The sequence below is a fragment of the Protobothrops mucrosquamatus genome, unplaced genomic scaffold, assembly GCF_001527695.2.
Source record: "Protobothrops mucrosquamatus isolate PMUCROS unplaced genomic scaffold, P.Mucros_1.0 scaffold1427, whole genome shotgun sequence".
NCBI classification, from domain to species: Eukaryota; Metazoa; Chordata; class Lepidosauria; order Squamata; family Viperidae; genus Protobothrops; species Protobothrops mucrosquamatus.
In genome coordinates this window covers 89640-113939 of record NW_015387612.1, presented here as the reverse complement: position 1 = coordinate 113939, position 24300 = coordinate 89640, and the positions used below count along the sequence as shown (strand labels likewise).

Sequence of the window (24300 nt, the reverse complement as noted above, 5' to 3'; positions counted from 1 at the left end):
TTATGTAAAGCCCTTCAGATTACTTTGATAAAATATATAATAACAAAAAACAAAAAAACAAAAAACAAATAATGAACATTCTTGCTTTTGAATTAATATCTGCTGCTGAAGAGAATTATATAGCAATGCTCAATAGATGAGTGGATCTGTAAATTCATTCATTTCCTAAAATAAAGCATATATTATGCTTTCTGAAGATAATAGGTAGCAATATTTGACAGAAGGTATAGCTAAAAAGAAAATTGTCTGACTTTTTTTTTACTCTTTCTCTGTAGGTGTGCATGTGCACATGTGTAAAAAACAAAAGTCTAAAAAAGGCAGACGATATATATGTTTCAAATGTATTCTTAATTTTTTAAATTTTGTGGATTTTTTGTCATAGTATTTTGTTTCAAAAAACTTTTTATTTTATCTTTGTGCTGGTCTTTGACTGTAATAAAGATTTGATTGGAATCTAGTATTTTGCATGGAATACATAGTTTTTTAAAACAGCTGTAAATCTCTGAAAAGTGTTTTCAGTGAATAATAAACTATTGCAATTTAGTAAGAAAATATTTCCATCTCTCAGTTAATATCCAGAAAAGGCTTGAGTCGCTCTTTATTTTCTGCAACCAAAAAATGGTTTACTGGGGGTAAAGTTCCAGAGAAAGGTGTGAATGAACTGAAAAGCACATCTGGTTTGTTGTAAGTAGACCTGTTTATAAAAATGCGAATACTTGAAATTTATTAGGTTTTGCCTTTTCTGATTTCCATGTCCACTGCAGTTGTGTGGCTAATAAATTTAAATTAAAAATAATAAGATAAAATGCATGTCCTTGTTATTTTAATAATATCAACACAGTTAATAATAACTACTTTGGGATGATTACATCTCCATTACATCTCCATCTTTTGCTTACAGATGCAACCCTGTGATCTTCTTTATGAGCTCATCATGATTAAATTAGTAAACTTTCTCTTAACCATAGTTTTTCTTATATCCAAATTGGAGGCTATTGACAATTTCATAACAAGCCAGGATATTTATCCAAATTTTAATTGTGGTTTAAGATCCTGATTTGTTCTACTCTAAGTAATTGGTCATTTTTACAGTGATGCTTCTATTTCAGTAGTTTTGATCTCAGTATTCCAAGCATGGAATTTATTTATATATATATATATATATTTTATAGCAACTGGATGCTGGGTTAACATTCATCAAGTGGTCTGCTGTGATTCTAGGATCCCTTTTCTGGGCAGACACTGCCAGCTTAGATTCCATTAATGTATTAGTGGTTTACATTATCTGCCAGTGTACAAATCACCCATTTATTCCTACTCTCTATTTTCTGTTTTTTAACCAGTTGTCAGTCCATGAGAGCACCTACCTATTACCCCATGACAGCTGAGTTTGCTCAAGCTTTTGGTGAGGGATTTTGTCAAAGGCTTTTATGAAAGTCCAGGTATATATGGTCTATTATGTCATCCTTGTCTACATGCTTGTTGACACTCTCAAAATGTCTAGAAGGTTAGTGAGACAGACTTAATCTTTATGGAATCCAGAGAGCCAAGGACAAGGGAGGCTCGTACTTATATGTTTGCTTTTTTTAAAAAAAGACATTTTTCCTGGGACAGATGTGAAGCTAACTGACCTATAATTTCCTTTATAATTTATTTTTAAAAATGGCTCATATTGGCATTTTTCATTTCTTAGGAACAGGTGGTAATGTTAAAGAGCAGTTGCATAATTTTGTGAAAAGATCAGCAAATTCACATTTAAGTTCTTTAAAAACTCTTAAGTAGATACCATATACAGTATAATGAGGGATAGGTTCCCTTTTTGCCCATCTCTTTACGTTTTCTTCTCTCATCTTGTCTGATCTTGTTCCTGAAAAATAAAATCCCTACATCTTTATCAGGGAAGATAAACACAAATAATTCACTCACTCACTTGCTATTTCTTTCTCCCGTTCTAACATGTCTTTAATACCCCCATCATTTCCTTAGTTTCCTATTCCAAATCAAACATGTGAAGAATTTGTTACTTTTTGTTTCAGTGTTTACAAAGTAGGGTTTTTTGGGGAGAGTGTCACTTTTTTTGACCTCCTCTAGTTCTCTGGCCACATTTTATATTCCTCATTGTACAGTAATCCCCAGCTGGCCAAAATTTCCATTTTTTTTAAAAAAAAGAAGCCTTGTCTTTAATAGTAACTGTGAACCTGCTTATTGACTGTGAACCTGCTTATTGACTTTTTTTGCCTACATGGTACCTCTCCTGATTTTAGGTGTATATTCTAGCTGATACACTATTGTATTTATGAATAACCTTCAAGCATTATGAAGAAAATGGCCCTTACTACTATTCCTTCTTTTTTCTTTTCAATAATGCCTTCGTTGTTTTTGGAAGTATTTTCTTCTGAGATCATGTTGGTGGAAGCATCTATTCACATTCCAATTGATGATTATAAAATTATGATCAGTTCTCCTAAACTTTTAGATCTTGAATAAAATTCTGAGCACAATTGAAAATTAAGTCCAGTGCTCTGTTGGGTTTTTTTGACTAGCTGTTCCAGGACATAAGCGATTTGGTTTTTGCCATATCCAGAACATGCCTTTTCTCAAACTTTATGAAGGTGATTGCAGTCACTAATGACTAATTTCCATCTATACAACAGCTTTAGATTCTTGGCCAGGGAGATGATAGTATTTCCCTAGTACTAACACACTTTTGCGGATTGATATGGATACCCCCAATGAATCAGAAGAATCTATGCCCTTATTGACATAGGATAACTCTGCTTCCATTATACCCCTTTCTGTCTTTCTAAAAGCCTTTTTCAAGAGATATGTCATGAGAAATTTTTATTCCCCCAGGGTTGTATAATGTTTGTAATACTTCTTTTTCTTTCAACATGAATCATTCTAATTTTCCCAATTTGACGTGGAGGCTCCTGAATAAGCTTGAACAAAAGCTTCTATGTTGGATATTGTATGTGGCAAGCTCTTTTAACTTTGTTCCTTCATGATGGTCTGTTCCTTCACTCTGGGATGATTCCCCCCCCCCTAAATTTATTTTATTAGATTTAAGGGCTGTCTAACTCCAGAATGACTTTGGATAACATGTTTTAAAAGAATAACTTTTGTTTTAAAAAAAATCATTATCATCATCAGAAACCATGCATATGCAACAGAATTAAGATAGAAAGGATGCTGTACTTCATATTAGAAAAAACAAGTCAACTTTATTATCAAAATTGATTAACAATCTTCCAGTTTTATCCCTTGTAAACAAATGTATTTTGTCCACTTGTCTTTTCTCTACTTTCTTTCAGGGGATCACTTTAAGACTTGCTCTAACACCTTTCTAATATTGCCCAATAGTATTCTAGAACCCTCCTGATTCAAAGCAGTTTATCCTTTTGTACAAATGTGGCTTCTCCTGAAAAGTATCACAATATCTGACAAATCTAAATCCCTCCCCTACATTCAGCACCATTCTCAGATTGAGATTGCTCAGTTTTGCTGGTCTGCTTTGTACTGTGTCAATACAGATAGCATTTCTGACAAAGGCACCTCAAATTCTCCAGTTATTTTCCTGATATCATTAATGCCAATATGTACCCCAACCACTGGCTCCTATCCAGCACTATTTACCATACTGGTGAAAAATCATGTGTTGTCCACAGGAATCTCAACTGAGTAACTGTGGTTAATTGAAAGTTTTCTCATTTATTTAGAGAGCACTGAAAGAGGAGGTAGGAAGAGGTTGCATGTGTGGTCAAAAGATATGGGCATATTGAACAAATATACTGTATATCACATATTTTGTATGCTAAAAATGAACTTGCTAATATAACAAACTTATCTTTAAAATAGTTGAATATATGATCTTCAAATTTGTTGCTTCTGCTTTCGATATATTCAAAATGTATATGCTACAACTGTAAATTGCATTTTGATTACTGCTATCCTCAACTTACAACCATTTGTTTAGTGACCATTCAGAGTTACAGAGGCACTGGAAAAAGTGACTTACCGTGTTTCCCCGAAAACAAGACCCAGTCTTATTTTTTGTTTTGGCCTCCAAAAGAGGCACTTGGTCTTATTTTTGGGGTATATCTTTTCCACCCGCTCAGCCATCCCACATCTTCTGCAGCCGAAGGAGCAGCTTTATTCTGCAGCTGAGAATGGAGCTCTGGCCTGCATTTTGTAGTCAGAAGCCTTTCCTGATGGCCTCTGCAGCCAAGTACTGAGGTACGGATTGAATCCATAGCTTGGTTCTCAGCTGCAGAGACCTTCCAGAAAGGCCTCTGACTGCAAAATGTAGGCTGGAGCGCCATTTTTAGCTGCAGATTGAAGCTGCCTATTCGGCTGCAGAAGAAGTGGGTTGGTGAGGCAAGTGTTGATCTATGGGAGGCCTGGCTACAATGTTAAGCTCCATCCCCCCCGCTTGATTTTTAGGTGTGTGCCTCGCCCCAAAACTAGGGCTTATTTTTGGGGTAGGTCTTACTTTTGGGGAAATACTGTATGACTGTTTTTCACACTTAAAAACTGTTGTAGCATCCCCACAGCCACATGATCAAAATTCAGATTCTTGGCAACTGGCATGTATTTATGACACTTCTCTTGTCTCGGGGCCATGTGAGCACCTTTTGCAACCTTCTGACAAGCAGAATCAAGGAGAAGCCAGATTCACTTGATAATCATGTCACTAGTTTTAACAATTGCAGTGATTCAGTTAACAACTGTGGCAAGAAAGGTCGTAAAATGGGGCAAAACTCACTTAACAAATGTCTCATTTAGCTACAGAAATTTTGAGTTCCAGTTGTGATCGTAAGTTGAGGAGTATCTGTACGTGGCATTCAAATACATGACCTGGGATAAATTTGACAAATTGTACACCTGGATAAAAAAACAATATTCTTATTTTTGTTTCCAGTGTTAGTGTATCATTGAGAGAGCATACAGGTAGTCCTTGACTTAACGATCACAATTTGAGCCTCAATTTTTTGCTGCTAAGCCAGGCAGTTGTTAAGTGAACCATGTAGTTGTTAAGTGAACTTTCCTTGTCAGAAGCCAGCTGGGAAGGCTACAGTGGTGATCACATGATCCTAGGACAGCGTTACCATCACATACATGACGGTTGCCAAGTGGACAAATTTTAATCATGTGACCATGGTGATGCTGCAATGGTCATAAGTGTGAAAAATGGTCATAAGTGACTTTTTTCAGTGATGTTGTAATTTTGAATGGTCACTAAATGAATCATTTTAAGTCAAGGACTACCTGTTTTATTTTGACCTTAGAGAAGAAAAGAAAAACACTGTTCTATATAGTTTTGTTGAAATTAGAATTGGTAATCCTTTTTTTAATAAAATATTTAATATGAATTAATTTCTTCTTGTTCCATGAATATAATTGTTCTCTTGTAGATGAAAAACTTTGTATCCAGGCACACCTGTTTTCTAACAGATTTGAAACTAGAGGAGAAGAGGAGAAATCAAGCAGTTAGTGTTAACTATGATATATAACTTCAGGGGACCAATATATCTTTCATTTAAAAATGTTACAGATAGGCTAGAAATGGCTGTTATCATTATGCTTTTCTTTGAACATATATAAATATTAAATTGGTAATTTGGACTAGCTGCAATGTGGTTTGAAGCTCGTATCTTTATGAATGTGGTATGGTTTATTTGATAAATTGTGCATTTTTATTTGTTTTTATGTTCAGATACTCTCCAGAAGCACCAGAGCTTCAAATCAGGAAAATGGCAGATTTGTGTTTTTTGGTGCAGCACTATGAACTGGCATATAGTTGCTATCATACAGCAAAGAAAGACTTTTTGAATGATCAAGCAATGCTGTATGCAGCAGGAGCACTGGTTGGTGCATTAGCATATTTGGGAAAAAAATATATTTGTGTTTTTCTACATGTTGTGTTACCCCCCCAAAATTCTTAAATGAATATTACCCATCTGCCACCTTATGTGTTCAGTTGTTTCTCTTATGTAGCTTACAACAATATAATCCGTTCTGAATTCTTAGGATTACGCTAATTGAAATCAGAAGTTGTTACCAATGCATATAATTTAATTACAGGGAGGAGACAATTTTTAGAAAATACATCTGTAGTTTTTAGACTTGATAAGACAGTTTGAACCATTGTGCCCATTCTACAGTATCAATACTAGAATCATGCTAACTGCCTATTAAAGCAAATAGGCTGACAAATAGAAAGGTTAATGCCCATTCAGTAGTTGCTTCCATTTATTCAATTAGCATTTACAAGTTCCCCTAAAGACTTTGGCCATTAGTTGTAGGGTCATTGTCATTGTCATATGATTTGCCACTGGAAAATTAAATTTGGGATTATAAAAAGAATGAGATATTGCTCCTACAGGAGCCTCAGCAAGTTGTGACAGTAATTGGAAAGTTAGTTTAGCAATAGTACTTATTTATATACCACTTCACACAGCCCTCTTAAGTGGTTTACAGAATCAGCATATTGCCCTCAACAATCTGGGTCCTCATTTTACCAACCTAGGAAGGATGGAAGGCTGAGTCAATCTTGAGCCACCGAGGATCAAAACTCTGGCAGTCAGCATAGTTAGTCTGCAATACTGCATTCTAACCATGGCACCACCACGGATCATCTGAAAGAACACAGATTTTCCACAATTGTACTAGATCAGGCATGTCAAACTCGCGACATCATGTGACATCGCGTGACGTATCGCAACTTTTCACCCATTGCCGGCAATGGGGTGGGTGTGGTTTCGGCGTGACGCATCCGGCCCGCGGGCCGGCAGTTTCACATGCCTGGGCTAGATGGACCTTTAATCTTTAGAATAACAGAGTTGGAAGGGATCTTGGAGATCTTCTAGTCCAACCCTCTGCTCAGGCAGGAAACCCTGTCCTATACCATTTCAAACAAATGAAATGAAACAGGTAGTCCTTGACTTACAATCACAATTGAGCCAAAACTTTCCATTGCTAAATGAGACAGTTAAGTGAATTTTGCCCCATCCTACAACCCTTCCTGCCATGGTTGTTAAGTGAATCACTGCAGTTGTTAAGCTAGTAATATGTTGCTTGTTAAGTGAATTAGCATTAGTTTATGTTCTTATGGAATAATAAGTAAAGCTACATGAAGTTACAGAATCTATAACTTTTATCAGATTTCAAGTTAACTTTTAAAATATAAAAATATTTTGAAAAGGAGTAAAGATTAAGCTTTTCAGCTACATAGTATATCAACCTAAAAGTGAGCCAATATATATGTGTGTGTGTGTGTGTGTGTGTGTGTGAGAGAGAGAGAGAGAGAGAGAGAGAGAGAGAGAGAGAGAAAGAAATGCTCTGAAAGGAACAAAAGCAGAGAACGTTGTTTTATATATTAAAATATTTCAAACAAAAATGAATTAGTGCATTAGCCCAGGTATATTGTCTTGTAATATCACCTATTGCATATCATATATCATTTTTTTATACTTTGGGGCATTATGGAGATATACACATATAATCTTTGGCATTAGATATGTTTTGTTTACATTTTAACTATGTAAACAATACTCATGTAATGCCAAAGATTATGTATATACATACTTCATAATGTATGTAAACCTAGGTCTCTTGCAGATATGGAAGAGAGCCAGTGTATAGGAGCAGGATACTTCTATTGCTCTTTTTCTTTTTCCTTAATTGTAACTTTAACTTGATTTTTGCCAGCTTAGGTTAAAAGAAATGTGCCTTAACTGTTTTTAATCAGAGTTCTCAAAATGATTTTCAAAGTAAAATGGATGTCCTACCTAGAGAGTCTGTGGGTATTGTTTTGATTTTGTCATTCACACTATTGTGAATTATGCTGAATCTGTATAATGTGCTTGGAAACTCAAATTTATTGTACTATAAAATGTAATTGACTCATGGTTGGATATGTGAGTACTTATGCCCAAATAAAAATTTCAGATTATAGAATTGTAGCAAAGTTATTTAATAATGACCACTTTTGCTTTATAGGAAATGGCAGCGGTATCTGCTTTTCTTCAACCAGGAGCACCAAGGCCATATCCTGCCCATTACATGGAGACTGCAATTCAGACCTATAGAGACATCTGCAAGTAGGTGCTTATTTTTGCTTCTTCTTAGACAGAGATAAACCAATCTTATTAAACATTTATCATTATTCCATAATGATGCACAAATAATTAGTGAAATATCAACAATAAAAATAATGGCAGTTGTAGTTTAACTATAAAATTATTTTCTTCAAATGAAATCAAAATTACTATTGCCTTCCTGAAGGCAAAGGCAGATTCTTATTTTAAATAACTATACGCTGCTCTACAGCAGTTCATAAGTTTTTATCATTATTTTCTAAGTTAAATCCTCAGTAAGTTTTTACAAATGGCAAGACTATTATTATACTGTTTAGAATTGTTCACTATTTCATAATCAAAATTGGAGAAAATAAAAAACTTTTAATTGATTATGTTTAATTAAAATATACAGTGCATATTTTCTATGAGAGTGCAACAATGGGATATTAAATTATACCCAAAGAATTTATTTTGTGTTTCATAGGAATATGTTGCTGGCAGAGAGATGTGTGCTCCTTAGTGCTGAAATACTAAAAAGCCAAACCAAATATTCAGAGGCAGCTGCTCTCCTTATTCGTTTAACCAGTGAGGTAGATAAGATTTTAATTGTTTTGTTTTTGTATGTTGCAAAAAAAAAAAAAAGGATTTTAAAAATATGCATTTCTTAAGCAGATGGAATAGTATCTGGAAGAAAGGTTTTTAAGATTAAAATAATACTTTTTTCTGTATGTAATTGCATGTACACCATGTGACATTTATTTGTTTATAGGAAAATTATTCATCTCTGCTATGGCTACAGATTAATCCCTTATACTTACTCACACTCATATTGGCAACATCCTGATAGAGTTCACTGAAAGATATAATAATTTATAGCACTTTTTAACTGAAGAAAAGAAAACATGTTCAAGTAAACAGATTTGATAGATGTAATATAGATGCTAAAGATTTGCAACTTCACATTTTATGCCTTTTAAAGTCATGCATGTTCCGATAGTTAGCAGAGTAAAAAGTTTCTGTCTAGAAATCATAAGCTAATTAAAAGGTAAAATAGTGAATATAAGTGTTTCAAGGCAAGGCCTTTAAATTATTTAAGCATATTTGTATTATAATAGAATCATAAGGAATGTTATTCTAAAATTATTTAGAAACTATTAATATTTTGAAACCATATAAATGATACCTCAGTTGTCTATTATCAGCTATAGTTTTTAATCAGATTTTAATGAGCATTTCAAAATTAGATTTAGGTTTGTAATATTCAGTTCTTGTTCCCAATCTTCATTTTCTTTTTGTTTAATTGAAATATTTTAAAGCTTACATTCTTGTTTTTTAATTTTTCTGTGGAAAAAATGGCAGCAGAGCGCTTGGATGGGCACGGTGAGTGTTAGAAATGTCAGTTGGAGTAGCTGGAAGATTAGAATATGATGAAACACGTGCTAATTTCTTTTGATTCTGGGTAACAAAATAATTAATTGTTATTGATGCATGTGTGAGATTCAGGACATGGAATAGGTGCATTAAAGTATTACTGTAGTCATACAGAATGGACAATTTTTGAGGTACAGATGAATAAGAATAAAACATGATAATCTAAATCAAATCAAGAGGATATCCTTGTGGAGCACATTTTATTACAATGTTTACCTTTGAAATAGGTTTTTTCCTATAAGTATTCTTTGTCTATCCTGTTACTAATGCTTAGCAAACAATGAGGTAATAATGCTTTTTAAACTGATATTTCACTGGCTTATAAATCAATTAATAATATGGCATCAGCTAGAAATATAAGCCTTTTAACAAGTTCAGTCTTTTCATTCAGTGGCAATTCTGAGAAACAACACTATATTTAAAATAGGTATATAAATTACATTCAGAGAAATAAACTGTGAGGATAGAAAATTAATCAAACTTGACTGATAAGATATAATCTGAAAAAATATTTACTAAAATGTTTTAGAGATAATTTACAATACCAAAAAGCTTCTCTGTTTAGGAAAGCAAAATCATGTACATATTTTTTAAATTCAGTAATAGAACCCTACATTATCTAAAATAATCCTGAGATTTATTTTCCCCTCTGATGGATGTTTCTGTCCAAGATAAGAAATGAGATTTGATCATGAAGTGGATTTAACGATGCATATGAGCCATTGTCAGGGGAATTTTATAGATAATTTATTCAGTGTTAGTTATGTGTAAAACATGCACTGTTTTACTGCAGTAAATGGGTGTTTGCATAGTTTTGGTCTTCAGAGCTTGTTGTTATTTTTAAGATAGTTGCAAGTTGTCTAATTATTCACTCTTTCTAATAGGATTCAGATCTTCGAAGTGCGCTGCTGCTGGAACAAGCTGCACATTGTTTTATAAACATGAAAAATCCTATGGTTAGAAAATTTGCCTTTCATATGATACTGGCTGGACATAGATATAGTAAAGCAGGACAGGTAAGTTTGGCAAATCACAAAAGAAATTCTCACAATTTCATTGATTTGTTTCAATGTTTTTAAAATTATTTAATATTATACACTATACTGCCACTCAGGGGGGAGGAACAAAGCGACCCACGGATTGCAAGGAAAACTTCATCCCAGCCCCCCATTCTGGCATGTTCCTGATGTAGCTTATACAATACAAATGAATCTGAAATATTAGCTATATATAGATAAGCATAGCAAAATTTTATAGCATATCAAGTTCTAAAGTCCTTAAAAGTTCTAGAACAGGGGTGTCAAACTGCCGCCGCGCGGGCCGGATGCGTCACACAGAAGCCACGCCCACCTCATTGCCGGCAATGGCAAAACTGTCCCGATGCATTGTGCGACGTCACGTGACGTCGCAGGTTTGACATGTCTGTTCTAGAAGAATATGTAGAATTTGTCAAACGACTGAAAAAGAGAACAAAGTTGATAAATCTCTGAAGAGAAAATTATATAAATGACTCATCATAGCAGAGAATTAATTCTGTAACATTGTCATATGCTGTATCTCTGATAATGGAAGGATCTAAATTAATATATTGGCAAATTATTTTGAAATTCTTTATATAACTCTTGAAATAGCTTAGAATGTCATATTTCTGTCTTAAAGTGGAGTATAATTCTTTTTGGTGGATGTTATTTATTTTGCTATTAAATTAAAATGTCTGATAACACTAGAATTTTTGGAGATGAAGAAAGAGGAACACTTATAGTCAGTCTGTGGCTTCATATTAAATAAATGTAGATAATTTTAATAAATACTTGTATAAATAATCTTTGAAGCTATATTTATTAATCCCCAAAATTATTTATATAAGAAGAAGCTAAAGAAGATAATTATTTTCTAACATATATTTTTATTTAAAGATTTGTTTTTACTTGTTTGTATTATACTAAACAACTCATGACCTACTGGGTCATCATTTCAGAAATACTTCCTTAGCAGATTCCTTGGTGCCTTTACAATAGTAGAGGTTCTACTGCACTGAAAAGTTCTTAAAAATTCAGAGGGATATTCAGAAATATAGCTGCCTTGAAAGTAGTCCATGCTGAATTGTATAGCATAGACCAGGGGTCCCCAACCTGAGGGCCGCGACCACTGCGTGCGCATGTACAAACACATCCTCTCACTCATGCTAGTGCCGTGGCCGTGGCACGCGAAAACTGCTGTGCCTCAGGCGCAAAAACAGGCCGTGCTGCGGGGCGCAAAAATCTGTTGCCACACCGCAGGACACAAAAATAGGTCGCCGTCGTGCCTTGGGGCGTGGAAACGGGCCACTGCTGTGCGGCACAGAAATGGCGCCGCTGCACTGCGGGACACGGAAACGGTGCCGCCGCACCACAAGGCACAAAAATGGGCCAGCGTTGTGCGGCAAGATGCAAAAATAGACAACGAAATGGGGTGTTGTGCCACGCAAGAATTGGGCAGGGCTAGCGAGTATCACGCGGGCACTAACCCCACCCTGTTTGCGGCACACGCGTGCTTGCAGCCCCGTGTGCACACACATGTATGCACGTAAAATGCTTCCCCCTCCCTTTCCCTCCAGTCTGCCAACCGAGAAAGGTTGGTGACCCCTGGCATAGACAAACCTCTGCAGTTAACCACAGGAAACATTGTATGACATTTTTTTTATTATAAGATAAAAAGCTTTATGGTAATATGTGTTATGTATGTCATAAAATTACAATTCCATGGGAATCATGCATACCATTTTTTTTAAATACATTCTGTAAGTTAGTCCATTTGAGGTACTTTGGTTGAAAAGGTTTGGCCTGTGAAGCACCATTTCACCCAGTTGGTTGCAGGAACAAGAATGTTAGCAGAACATAGATTTCTTATTCATTTATCAGTAATGAAAAAAATCAATAAAATCATCTGTTGCCTTATTTCTAAATGTTTACAGCATTTAGAATTTTATAACAAACCATTGCCTTTATGATAATGATTAATATTGTTAGCTTCTAACTTTGACTCCACCAATATTTAATAATATAAGCAATATTGATAAGAGATAAGGAAGACATTTGTTTGGTTTCCATTTTAATGTTAATTTACCTGTTTCTACTTTCTGAACCATATGCAAATTAAAAGAAATGTATCCAGTATTTTCCTTTCCAAGTGTTATGATAGAGTCCACTAGTTAAAAAATGTATATAAACTACATATATAAGAGGTACTCTACACAAATGCTATGCCTCAGCAAAAAGAGCACAAAAATATATTGCATGCCTAGATATCACTCATAAAAGCATATATATTTGAGAAAATTGGATATACAAATATGTATATTTCATGAAATGTATAACTAGATGAGTACATATTTCCACATAGACATTAAGGAAAAGAATAATGATCTGAAGACTAAACAAAACAGGCTTCAAATAATGAGAAATCAAGCAAAACTGAAATTTGCAGATTTGTGCATTCCTCACTAACATAAAATACCTTTTTGTTTTTTTTTAATAATATGCTTTCAATATGTGGCATGCATAATTGTTTTTACACTTAAAATGTTTACAGAAAAAACATGCTCTACGATGCTACTGTCAAGCAATGCAAGTTTATAAAGGGAAAGGGTGGTCCCTTGCTGAAGACCATATCAACTTCACAATTGGCCGCCAGTCTTTTACCCTTCGGCAACTTGATAATGCTATATCGGCCTTCAGGCATATTTTGATCAATGATAGCAAGCAAACTGCGGCTCAGCAAGGAGCCTTCCTCCGAGAGTATCTTTATGTTTATAAGGTAAGTCACCAATGTAACTCTCAGTAGAATCTTAATTTGTGAGTTTGCCATTAAAATATTTTGCACTAAAATTTGAAGGTTTTGCCTTTTTAGTTGAAATAGTAAGTTCCTTTTTGAACATTTTTCTGTTGCTTTGAGGACTGAGAACATTGCATTTTGTTCTACCTCAAGATATTTGGTGCCTGAGAAAAAATTGAAATGGCAATTCCCTCTCTCGAATTAAGACAGAGTACAATCCAGTATTCTCCCTCAGTCAAACTTGTTTGTGTATAGCAACTAAAATGTAATACATAAAGTAGACAAATATGATTAATACTATCCCTGATATATATTGCAATCTGACAACTTTTCATTCAAGAGGTGGGTTAGATACCCAATAGTATTTTTTTAATTCAAAATATACACAGTTTTTATTTGCTAAACATGTTTAGCTTGTTTGCTTGTTTGTTTTTGCAGAATATAAGTCAATTGTCACCTGATGGCCCTTTACCACAGCTTCCTTTACCCTATATTAACAATTCTGAAACACGTGTATTCTTTGGACATGACAGACGACCCGCAGAAGGTTATTGCTTTTTTTTAATTGTATGAGTATTAAGATATTATATAAATGACTGTAAAATTAATATTTTAGGCAGAATGAAATGGTAAAATATACTTCATATGGTGTACATCCTGCAGTTGGGGATCTTTTTTAATATCCGCCATATAAAATTACCAGCAAATAGAGAATTAAAAAACTATGAGCTTGGGAAATGCCCTTACTCACCACTTTTCTCTGCTGCGTATTGCTTCCATTTTCATTTTCTATATATAACTTAGAGATCATTAACATTTAATGTCCTCTCTACGGTGGGCTGAAAGAGTGCAGTTCACTTTACTTTTTCAGAATTGTAGCTTCTAATTTTGCTGTATACAATAGCTCAAGTTATATTTTGTATCATAGAATATTTATTTTTGGATGTATTTATTTATCTCTATGCTCCATCTAAATGAAACAAATTTAAGTTTTAAGAGGAGGCAGGCACCCTTTTTATGACTTGAGGCTACATCTTTTAACTGGCAAGAAATATGATGGTGATAATATTCATGTCAAAGGAAGGAGCAGGGCAGAATTTTTCTTCTTTTTCATTCCCCTATTTTGAGGAAATTGAAAGTTATGTTTTGTTGTTGCTGTTGTTTTCTTGGGGGGGGGAAACGACCAAATTTGTATAATAACATGCTTTATGAAAAAAGCAGAAAGCAATGCTGCTGTTCATGAGCTTTCTGCCAAATTTTAACACTACAGTCTGGGGGAGCTCCAGTGTCTATAAAAAAAAAAGGCTAAGGTCAGCATGCAAATTATAGACTTCATACTTGATTTATTTTTAAAAACTCCAGGCCTTTCCATAATCTCCTTAGTTCCCTGCCAACTTAGTTGTTTTGTTTCCTATCTCACAGTCAGTGACACTTAAATTACGGACTTCTGCTTCTTTCCTGATAATAGCACATAAAAAGGTACAAAACAGGCATCAAAGAAATCATATGAACTTTTTTTAAAAAAAGCATAATATCATATGAAAAAACAACAGGTGAATTATAGCATAAAAATTAAACTTTTTTATTTTTATTTTAATATTGACATCTAGGTGAAAAACAGGCAGCAACACACATAAGCCTTGATCAGGAATATGTTTCGGAATTTTCACAGCAGTGGAAGGAACTTGAAGAGCAAGTTGTATCTACAGTTAACAGAGGGACAACGCTTCCTAATTTCCAGCCAACACAGTATTGTTTGAACAGATATTCGGATAACTCTAGGTTTCCACTTGCTGTAGTAGAAGGTAAACTTGTGTAGATGTACAGATAAGGAATATATGAGATACAATTATTTTAGGAATGGCAATTTTAATCTAAAATTTACACATGGTTTATTAAAATCATACTTAGAAACAGTCTTTCTAAAAATATGTATACTTTTTCTTTTTAATAGAACCAATAACAGTAGAAGTAGCTTTTAGAAATCCACTAAAAGTTCCACTTTTATTAAGTGATCTGTCACTACTTTGGAAATTCCAACCAAAGGATTTCAATTCAAAGAATAATGGAGAAACAAAAGAATTTGTAAGTAATTAGAAATTGTCTGTAATAAGGATTTGTAAAATGCTAGTAATGTCAAAATGTAATTCCATATTTTATTAGATTGATTTCCTTTTTAATTTTTAGATAATGATGGCATTAAAGCTTAATATTAAACCAGAATTTAACATTTCAATCATAGTTTTGCCCAGTCCTCACACATTTCCTTTTGTCCTTAGTATAGCAGCAAGATGTTTCAGAGCTTCTGTGTAAATTCTGTGTAACAAAAATCCAACATTTCATACTGATCCTAAACTAGTATTAGGCCATGGACACTTGTGTATAGAAAAACAATTTTACTGTTGCCTGTCTGGCTTTTTTTTCCCCACCTGCTTTAACTTAAAACATTAATTTAAAAAAATATTGAAAACTAGGAATAATGCAAAACAAAGCACATTATCATATTTCAACCTTAGGAAATGGAAACAGCCAAAAATTGCAATTGAAGGATTAGAGTGCATGTCAGGGAGCAATTTCACCAGTTTGTAATCTTGTAGTGCTAAGCTGGGGTCTCCAATTAACTTAATACGATTGTATATCTAGGACATTTAGGGGTATATTTTTTCATCAGAAAATGTTGACTATGTAAACAGATGCAGTGTTTTTGAAAAGCACGAATGGCAAAAGTTCATTGTAAGTATGAATTTGTTTTCTTTTTTAGGAAACATGTGGAAAAGATATGATTGGGGCTGAAGTGATATCAGATTTTTTGATTAACAGTGAAGAAACTAAAATGGTAGGTAGGTTTGTTTCGCACCTTTAAAAAAAATAGGGATGGTTGCTCACAAAAGGATCTGGGGATTACATGCATTAATAACTCAAAAATGCATTTTGTTTATTCAATTTAAATGGCTATCCATGTTAAACATATGATTTGTAGCTAAGAAGAAATTAAAAACAAGATAAAAACCTAACTAAACAGTAAATAACAAATATAATATACAACATAAAATAAAACAGCACAATCAACATAACCACAATATGGGCTCAACCACGTCCCGAGCCCCAGGCTTAATAACAGAAGCGTGCCTTTAAAATCTTATGGAAAGCCAATAGAATTGAGCCAGATTAATTTCTGGATGAATGATGTTCCAGGAAGGGATACCATGACAGAAAAGATTCTTCTCTGGGGACCTGCCAGGTGACATTCCCTAACGGATGGGACCTGGAGCATGCTTCTCTGCCCTGTCCCATTTCACACACAAACAACATAGGTAGGGTTAAGCATATTTATTTTGCACAACCAATTTCAATCATTCCCCAAATCCCAACTCTGTGTGTGCAGTCCTTAGAGACAGTTTCAAGTAACCTTTCCAGAAAATGCCAAATGAGAGCAATGGGAGCAAGACAAACCACAGTCTCTTCCATGACTCAGGCATGAGGGCAATGCCAGCAAGATGAACTAAGAACTCCGGGCAGGATGACAGCAAGGGGAGTCAAGGGTTTTCAGTCAAGACAACAGCAAGATGAACTAACAAACTCTTAGAGCAGGATGAAAGCAATGGCTGGTTGCAAGGCCCAATGAAAACAACCACAATTCTCACAGATTTAAGGCACGATGAAGGCAACTTGACTTAAATGGGTGCAAGGCACAACAACAGGAATTTGACTTCAGTGGGTGCCAGGTATAATGAGCAACATGGTAATGAATTCAAGGCAATGAGTCACAAGCATTCACGGATGGATGGATGGATTACAAATGGTTGTCTCTGTCAACTATCAGGTTCCAAATGCCAAGGTAAATAGACATTGACTGATGCACCTCAGTAGGAAGGGCAAGGATGTCTTCTTGTGAGTAGCCTCACTGACCTCTGTTTGCTCGGCTCTGCATGACCTGGGATAGGGTGGGGGTGGCAGCTCCTCTTCTGTGATGTTTGCTTCCAGCTAAGTCTCTTCTCCAGCCTGTGCAACTGGCTCATCATCTGTGCTGACCAGCTGCAGCTGTCCCCTCTCCAGCCTGCGCATCTGGCTTTTTGTCTGGCTGCTCTCTCTTGGATTCCCTCAATGTTCCCAGCATAGCATCACTTTGACCATCCAATTCTGCCACAGAAATTTCCATGTCCCCCAGTGCTCCCTGTCATCCCTCCTAGACTTCTCCAGAGCTAGCTCTTCCTCATCATCTGAGCCAGCCCAAGGGAGCCATCACACACTCCTTCCAGATCCCACAAGACATGGAGATACAACCGACAGATAGCCCCATAAGCAAACATGGTTCATGTTTCATGAAAGGCTTTACAGGCCTTGAAACCAGAAGCATGCTAGCAACCAGTGCAGCACTCAGAGCACTGAAAGGATGTGCTGAATGAAAAGGCCTGTGCCTTTCATTCAGCACATTTTGCAGTGGGTGAAGCTTCCAGATGCTCTTCAAGGACAGCCCTGTGCACAGCATGTTGCAGTAGTTCAATCAGGAAATAATCAGGGTATAAGTGGCTGGAAGCAGGTCTACTAGTCCAGAAATTGGTACATGCAAAAACCCTCCTAACCATGTGGCAAGTCCAGGAGAACTCTCATTCTGTCTGAGGTAGTGTCCAGAATAAGTGATGGAAAGCCCATAGACCCCAAGCCGTTCAATCTTGCTATGAATGGGCAGCAACCCACTGTTTCCTATCCAGATCGCCCCCCCCCCCCAGTCTCCAGATATCAGCATAGGACCTCCATAGCATTACTCAGACAGCCTGGGATGGAGACATAAACTCTGCCAGCATACTAATGACACATCATCCCAAAATGTTGGAGGACTTCACTGTGCAGATTCATCTAAAAGTTAAACAGGAGAAGAAAGAATACTGAGCCCTGTGGTAGCCCATATAAAACAGACTGAGCTGGACTTCTCTTCCTCATAATATTGACTGAATTGACCCTGGAGGAAGGAGAAAAGTACAGTACCACCTTGAAGCAGGTACTGAAGGCTACTGAGAAGTCAAGAAGAACAAGGACAGATGCGCCACTCCAATTTCACTTCTACCAGAAATCATCTAAAAGCGCTATCAGTGCCATCTCAATGCCTCCAGATAATCTGTTCTCTGAAACTACTGCACAACCACCTTATACATACCTTTCCCAAAAAGAGAAGGATGGAAAATGGGCAAAAAATCAGAATTGTTGGATCTGGACAACATACAGAAAATATATTAAGTTTATATATAGCTTCTTATAATGAGTTATATAGATTCAATGTCTTAAAATGTGTGACATAGGTAGTTGCTTTTATATAGTAAGTGGTTTATAAATGTAAAATAACTACAGTAGCAACAACAAAAATTTAACATATCTCCACAGGCAAGACTAAAGCTCTTTCCCCATCAAACAGGGGAGCTACACATTCTGGGAGTCGTTTACAATCTTGGCACTGTGCAGGGTACTACGGTGCTAGATGGATTAGATTCTTCTATTGGATTACTGAGAGGTAAGCCTGTGTGGCATTTTCCATTCACTGAAGTTTCATGTAAGATTCCTACCATATTGTTAGATTCAAGCTGTTGTAGTTGAAATAATTGCTATCCCCAATAAAAGACAAGAGCTCATGGCTCCCAGAAATAGGATTAATAATGCATATCATTTAAATCAAAGATCTGATTTTTACAACTCAGGATGTTTTCCCAATAATTATACATCACTGTATTTCAATACATCATATATTGGAAGAGTTACCTTACATTTGCGTAAATTTGAATTTAATCAAATATGACAATAATATTTCAAAATGTGTATATTTTGATTAATTAACAGTCAGCTAAATGAGTAGTGAAATTTCATACTGTAAAATCTTGGTTTATATTACTTTATTCATTTGAAACATGGTACCCTGTTCTTGAGCCATCAAAACTCACTAAATGATTTTCAAATTAATAGAAGCCTCAAGCTTCTAGAGTAAGAATTGGAAGAGCAAAAAAGAAAACAATATTCTTAAATTCTCAATAATTTAATATAATATACTTAATATTATATTAATATACAGAATCTGACCTGATCAAATATAAAACTAATATATCTGATCTGTTTTTAAAAAACATTTTATCACAAGTAGTTGCAATGGATCATTGCATATGTGTAACACCTATTTGAGTAGATCTTCTTAGCTGCTGCAGCATCATGCGAAGTATTGGATGGTAATTGTGGGAGAAGAAAGAATGATGCTAGCTTTTCAATGGAGTTGATTTTTCCTTCTGCTCCCTTGCTGCAACCTTGATTTTTCCTAGTATCCGAGCTACACCATAACTGTTTTTATACCTGCTTTAAATATTATCTTAAAATTGCCATTGAAATTGTGGCTTAAGCCACAATGATGCTTGGATTATCGATTCATTTGATACACTTTGTTTTAGAGAAATATAATTCTACTGAAATGTCTGTGCGAGGGCGGCAAGATTTGGAAATCCAGGGCCCTCGGTTAAACAGTACCAAAGAAGAGAAAACATCTATTAAATATGGGCCAGATCGACGTTTAGATCCCATTATTACAGAAGAGATGCCTTTGCTTGAGGTACAGTTCAACAGCTGGCAACATCTGATTACTATTAGATATTTTAACAGTTTTCTGAATATACGAACCATCTTCCTACTTTTGATTTTTGGTTTTCACTGTACTTCAGTTTCAAATGTTTATATTATATTTAAAATCAGGGTTATAATAAAATGTAAGTACAAAATGTGAAAATTCCTCATTGTATTTTGTGGAGGCTGGAATAACAACAGACCTTTCTAAAATGAAGAATGTACTGTGCTTTTTTCTTCCTTTTTCTCATTTTAAGCTATTAAAATTGAAGCAGTCAGATAAAGTAGCATTTTAAATTTTACAACTTTATCAAAACATTGATTTCTTTCTTTTTTTAAATGCAGGTATTTTTTATAAATTTTCCAACACTGCTGCTTTGTGGAGAAATACGAAAGACATACGTAGAATTCATGAATGTAAGCAAATGTCCCCTAACTGGAGTGAAAGTTGTCTCTAAACTACCTGAATTCTTTACTTTTGGTAGTAAAGATGCTGTTTTAACTCCACTAAGCCCAACAGCATCTGAACATTGCAGTGCTTATAAGACTGTTGTTACACATTCTACCTCAGTATGTTCACTGGTATCCTCAGCTGTTGCTTCAGAATTTGGGGTTGGCACAGCAAGTCAACCTGAAATAATAGATGTCCCACTTCCTGACTCAGTTCTCCTCCCTGGAGTATCAGTACAGTTACCCATGTGGCTACGTGGGCCAGATGAAGAAGGAGTTCATGAAATAAATTTCTTGTTTTACTATGAAAGTATTAAAAAGCACTCAAAAATGTGGTAAGTCTTTTAAATCTATATTACTTTATCGAAGAACTAAAGTTTTCCAAGAAAATAATTAAACAAACGGAAAATAATGTTTTATAAGATTATATTAATTTCTATCATGTAACTATGGCTGAACATTTCACCACAGACAATGCTATATGACAGTGGTGGCGAACCTATGGCACGGGTGCCAGAGGCGGCACTTGGAGCCCTCTCTGTGGGCACATGTGCCGTTGCCCCAGCCTTGCCTCCCCCTGCGACCCCCTCACCAGCAGCCCCCCTGGAGGAGAGTCGCCCCCGAGCATGGCCCACACGGAGCAGTGCAGTCAAGGACATGGCAGCCAGACAGTGTAGACAAGACTCTGACCTCACGCCCCATCGTGCACAGTTGATGCTGCGGAGTGCGGGCAGAGGGCGTGGCTACCGTGGCGCTGCTCAGCGATCTGTGGCGAGCCCTGGAGGCAGTGTGTGGCCCTGTGGGCAGGCAGGCTGGGGGCGGGGCGGGGGTGGAGTGGGGCGGGGCCAGTTTTTGGGCACTCGGTCTCTAAAAGGTTCGCCATCACTGCTATATGGAAAACTGTTGTAGTAAAGAACATTGTCAATATATCCTGATAAATGTTAAATAACTCAAGTCTTCACAAATGTATTCCTCAGATTCTGAATGTACCTGTTTGTAAATATATGGGGCACAATTTGTTTTAAGAACACACATTAGTGTGGTTCTGCAGACAATAAAAATGTAATTTTCTCACATGCATTAATTCAAAATATGGAAAATTAGATTTAATGTAAAATATTAGTGCTGTACAAATTTTGGATGCAATCCAGAAAAATCTGTTTTCAATTAATGATTAAATTTTATTTATATATTTATATATTCAGTTACTTTGCTCATTCATCTGAAACAAGTGACTCGGTGTCATAAATTTACTAGGTTTATTATAGATTTATTATGAGATCTATAACTATTCTTATTGTTGACTTTCAACTCTATAAAATGGATCTACTAAAATATCCTCATAGAAAATTATGATTAGATACAGTGAACATAAAGCAGACCCGCTAAGCATGATCTCATTCCAGCTAACTCTTTTGGACTTCCATGAAGGACCAGTTTGATGTAGTTGTTAACTGTTGGTCTAGAAACCAGACACTGAGTCCTTGGTCCCTTAGGCTTGAAATCAGGCTGGGTGACTTTGGGTCAGTCACTCTCTCTCAGCTGTTACACATGCATCTTCGTATTTTGGGAAATGTAATAATTGTTGTGCACATGCTCTGTTCAGATTTTGCAGCAAGGTTTTGAAGATTCTTATAATAAAGAAAGCTTAATTTTAAAACCTTCATGTTTGTACTCTTAATTGTTAGCACCAATTTATATGATAGGTGCTAAATTGTACTTGAAGAAAATTTGACATATGGCCTGTGAGATATTTCTTTTTTCCAGTCACAGAGTATTGAGACACACTGCAGTTATTTGCACCAGCCGATCTTTGACTGTGCGATCTACTGTGTATCGGAGCAATGCTCTTGAGGATGAAAAAGGTGAAGGTGACAATATGCTAGTGTTTGTGGATGTGGAAAATATCAATACTGTAAGTCTTCTTGGAATTGGGGAGTAACATTGATTGCATTTTAAACAACCTTTCTGTTCTGCTATGAAATATTTGTTTAATTCTTTAAAGTATGTAGAAAAAGTCAATACTTTTAATCATTTTCCTTCTTCAGGACTTCATAGAAATTTGAAAATAAAAAAATTTGCTATATAAACAAAATCTAATGTAATTTCCCAACCAACCACTTCCATGTAGGAATAGCTGCTCATGTTGCTATTATGTGTTTTATTTTTAATTGCTTAGTGTGTGCTTCGGGATTCAGATAATTAACTTTTGAAAAGTATCTAGACTAAATATAGTTTTAAAGTGTCTCTGTAGTATTCAAATGGAAATCCTTACTTAACAACTTTTAAACTTCTTTTTTTCTCTGGGATGAAGTCAGCTAAGTTTTAGACATTGCTCTTTTTCATCTCTACCTAATTTGATTTGCTGCAGAAGGCAGTGAGCAATCAAACCTAAAGATCATGCGTCTTTGATTCTCTAAGAAATAATATTTCTATAAAGCGAATATATTCCTGCAGTCTAAAATGAAATGTTCAATATTCTGGTCCAGATCTCTGTTTTTCATCACAATGAGGGGAGCTGAGGAAAGAGTGGATAAGATCAAAGCCTATTTCTAATCTTCCCACAGAGATAATTCTGGTTAAAATACAGTGCACTGGATAGATATAAATTATACTGGAAAAAGGACTAGCACAAGAGCATCACAGAGTTGTGCTGATGTGGAGGGCATAGGGAATGAACTTGAAATACAAGAGGATCATTCTAAGAAGCTAATTTAAGTAAACATCTTAGACTCCTTACTAATTCACACAAAGATAAAGTAAGGAATGGGGGAGCACATTCAGACTTGGTAAGTTTCTGTTATTATAGCTCAGTGGTGGCGAACCTATGGCACGGGTGCCAGAGGCAGCACTCGGAGCCCTCTCTGTGGGCACATGTGCCGTTGCCCCAGCCTTGCCTCCCCCTGCGACCCCCTCCTTTCCAGCAGCCCCTCTGAAGGAGAGTCGCCCCTGAAAATGGCCCACACGGAGCATGGGACATGCAGCCAGGCAGCGTAGACAAGACTCTGCCCTCACACCCCATCATGCAGTTGATGCTGCAGGGCGCAGGCAGAGGGTGTGGCCGCCATAGCGCTGCTGGGCTGCCTGGGCGATCTGTGGTGGGCCCTGGAGGCGGTGAGTGGTCCTGTGGGCAGGCGAGGTGGGGGATGGTGGAGCAAGGGCGGGCAGGGGGTGGAGCAGGGGCGGGGCCAGTTTTGGGGCACTTGGACTCTAAAAGGTTCGCCATCACTGCTATAGCGGTTCTAATAAAATTGGCTTATATGGCATTGGTTTCTTAGTCTAGTCTACTTTATAGGACTGATGTCTGTTTTTGACAAAATGATGAAAGCAGGGTTGATTGCAAAGTCCACCCCTTTTGTATGTGCATATGATATCACAATACACAACCCAAATACTTGGGGCTTGCATCACAACATCAGTTGTGTCATTCTGACCTCAAGTTTTGTAATTCTGATGCTCTTCATGCCCCAACAGATGTTAGCAGCAAATGACATTTCTATTTCCTTATTCTCTTGACAACATTTTAGAACCCAAGAGAAGTATAAAATCTCTAAGAATTTTAGATTTCAAGAAAAAGATTGAACTACTCTCTTTTTTTTGTATGAACATGTAATGAGATATGAGATACTGGCTAATGCCAGTAAGTGCTGGTCATAGGTGTTGAGCAAGTGCAATGTTCATTGAATTAGGAACATTGGCTATTTATATACCGTGTTTTCCCCAAAATAAGACCCCAGTCTTATTTATTTTTTTTGCCTCCAAAGAGGCACCAGGTCTTATTTTTGGGGGGTGTCTTTTCCACTTACCGTATATACTCGAGTATAAGTCGACCCGAGTATAAGCCGAGGGACCGATTTTCCCACAGAGAACTGGGAAAAATTGGTGACCCGCGCATAAGCCGAAGGGGCATTTTGGCTGTTCCTCCCTGGCCGCC

At 36.1% G+C, this 24300-nt stretch overlaps 1 protein-coding gene across 1 annotated transcript in view; it reads left to right on the top strand.

Moving 5' to 3' along the window:
* Window positions 1–24300, top strand: part of TRAPPC8 (trafficking protein particle complex 8) — a 61150-nt gene that overhangs the window by 23353 nt on the left and 13497 nt on the right. The window contains exons 9-22 of the mRNA XM_015821932.1: window positions 569–684; window positions 5714–5864; window positions 7999–8099; window positions 8563–8668; window positions 10394–10525; window positions 13080–13304; window positions 13761–13869; window positions 14933–15127; window positions 15277–15407; window positions 16084–16158; window positions 18702–18828; window positions 19748–19905; window positions 20262–20701; window positions 22134–22281. Of these exons, the coding sequence (XP_015677418.1) occupies window positions 569–684; window positions 5714–5864; window positions 7999–8099; window positions 8563–8668; window positions 10394–10525; window positions 13080–13304; window positions 13761–13869; window positions 14933–15127; window positions 15277–15407; window positions 16084–16158; window positions 18702–18828; window positions 19748–19905; window positions 20262–20701; window positions 22134–22281 (2214 nt within the window). The remainder of the gene's footprint in view (window positions 1–568; window positions 685–5713; window positions 5865–7998; window positions 8100–8562; window positions 8669–10393; window positions 10526–13079; window positions 13305–13760; window positions 13870–14932; window positions 15128–15276; window positions 15408–16083; window positions 16159–18701; window positions 18829–19747; window positions 19906–20261; window positions 20702–22133; window positions 22282–24300) is intronic.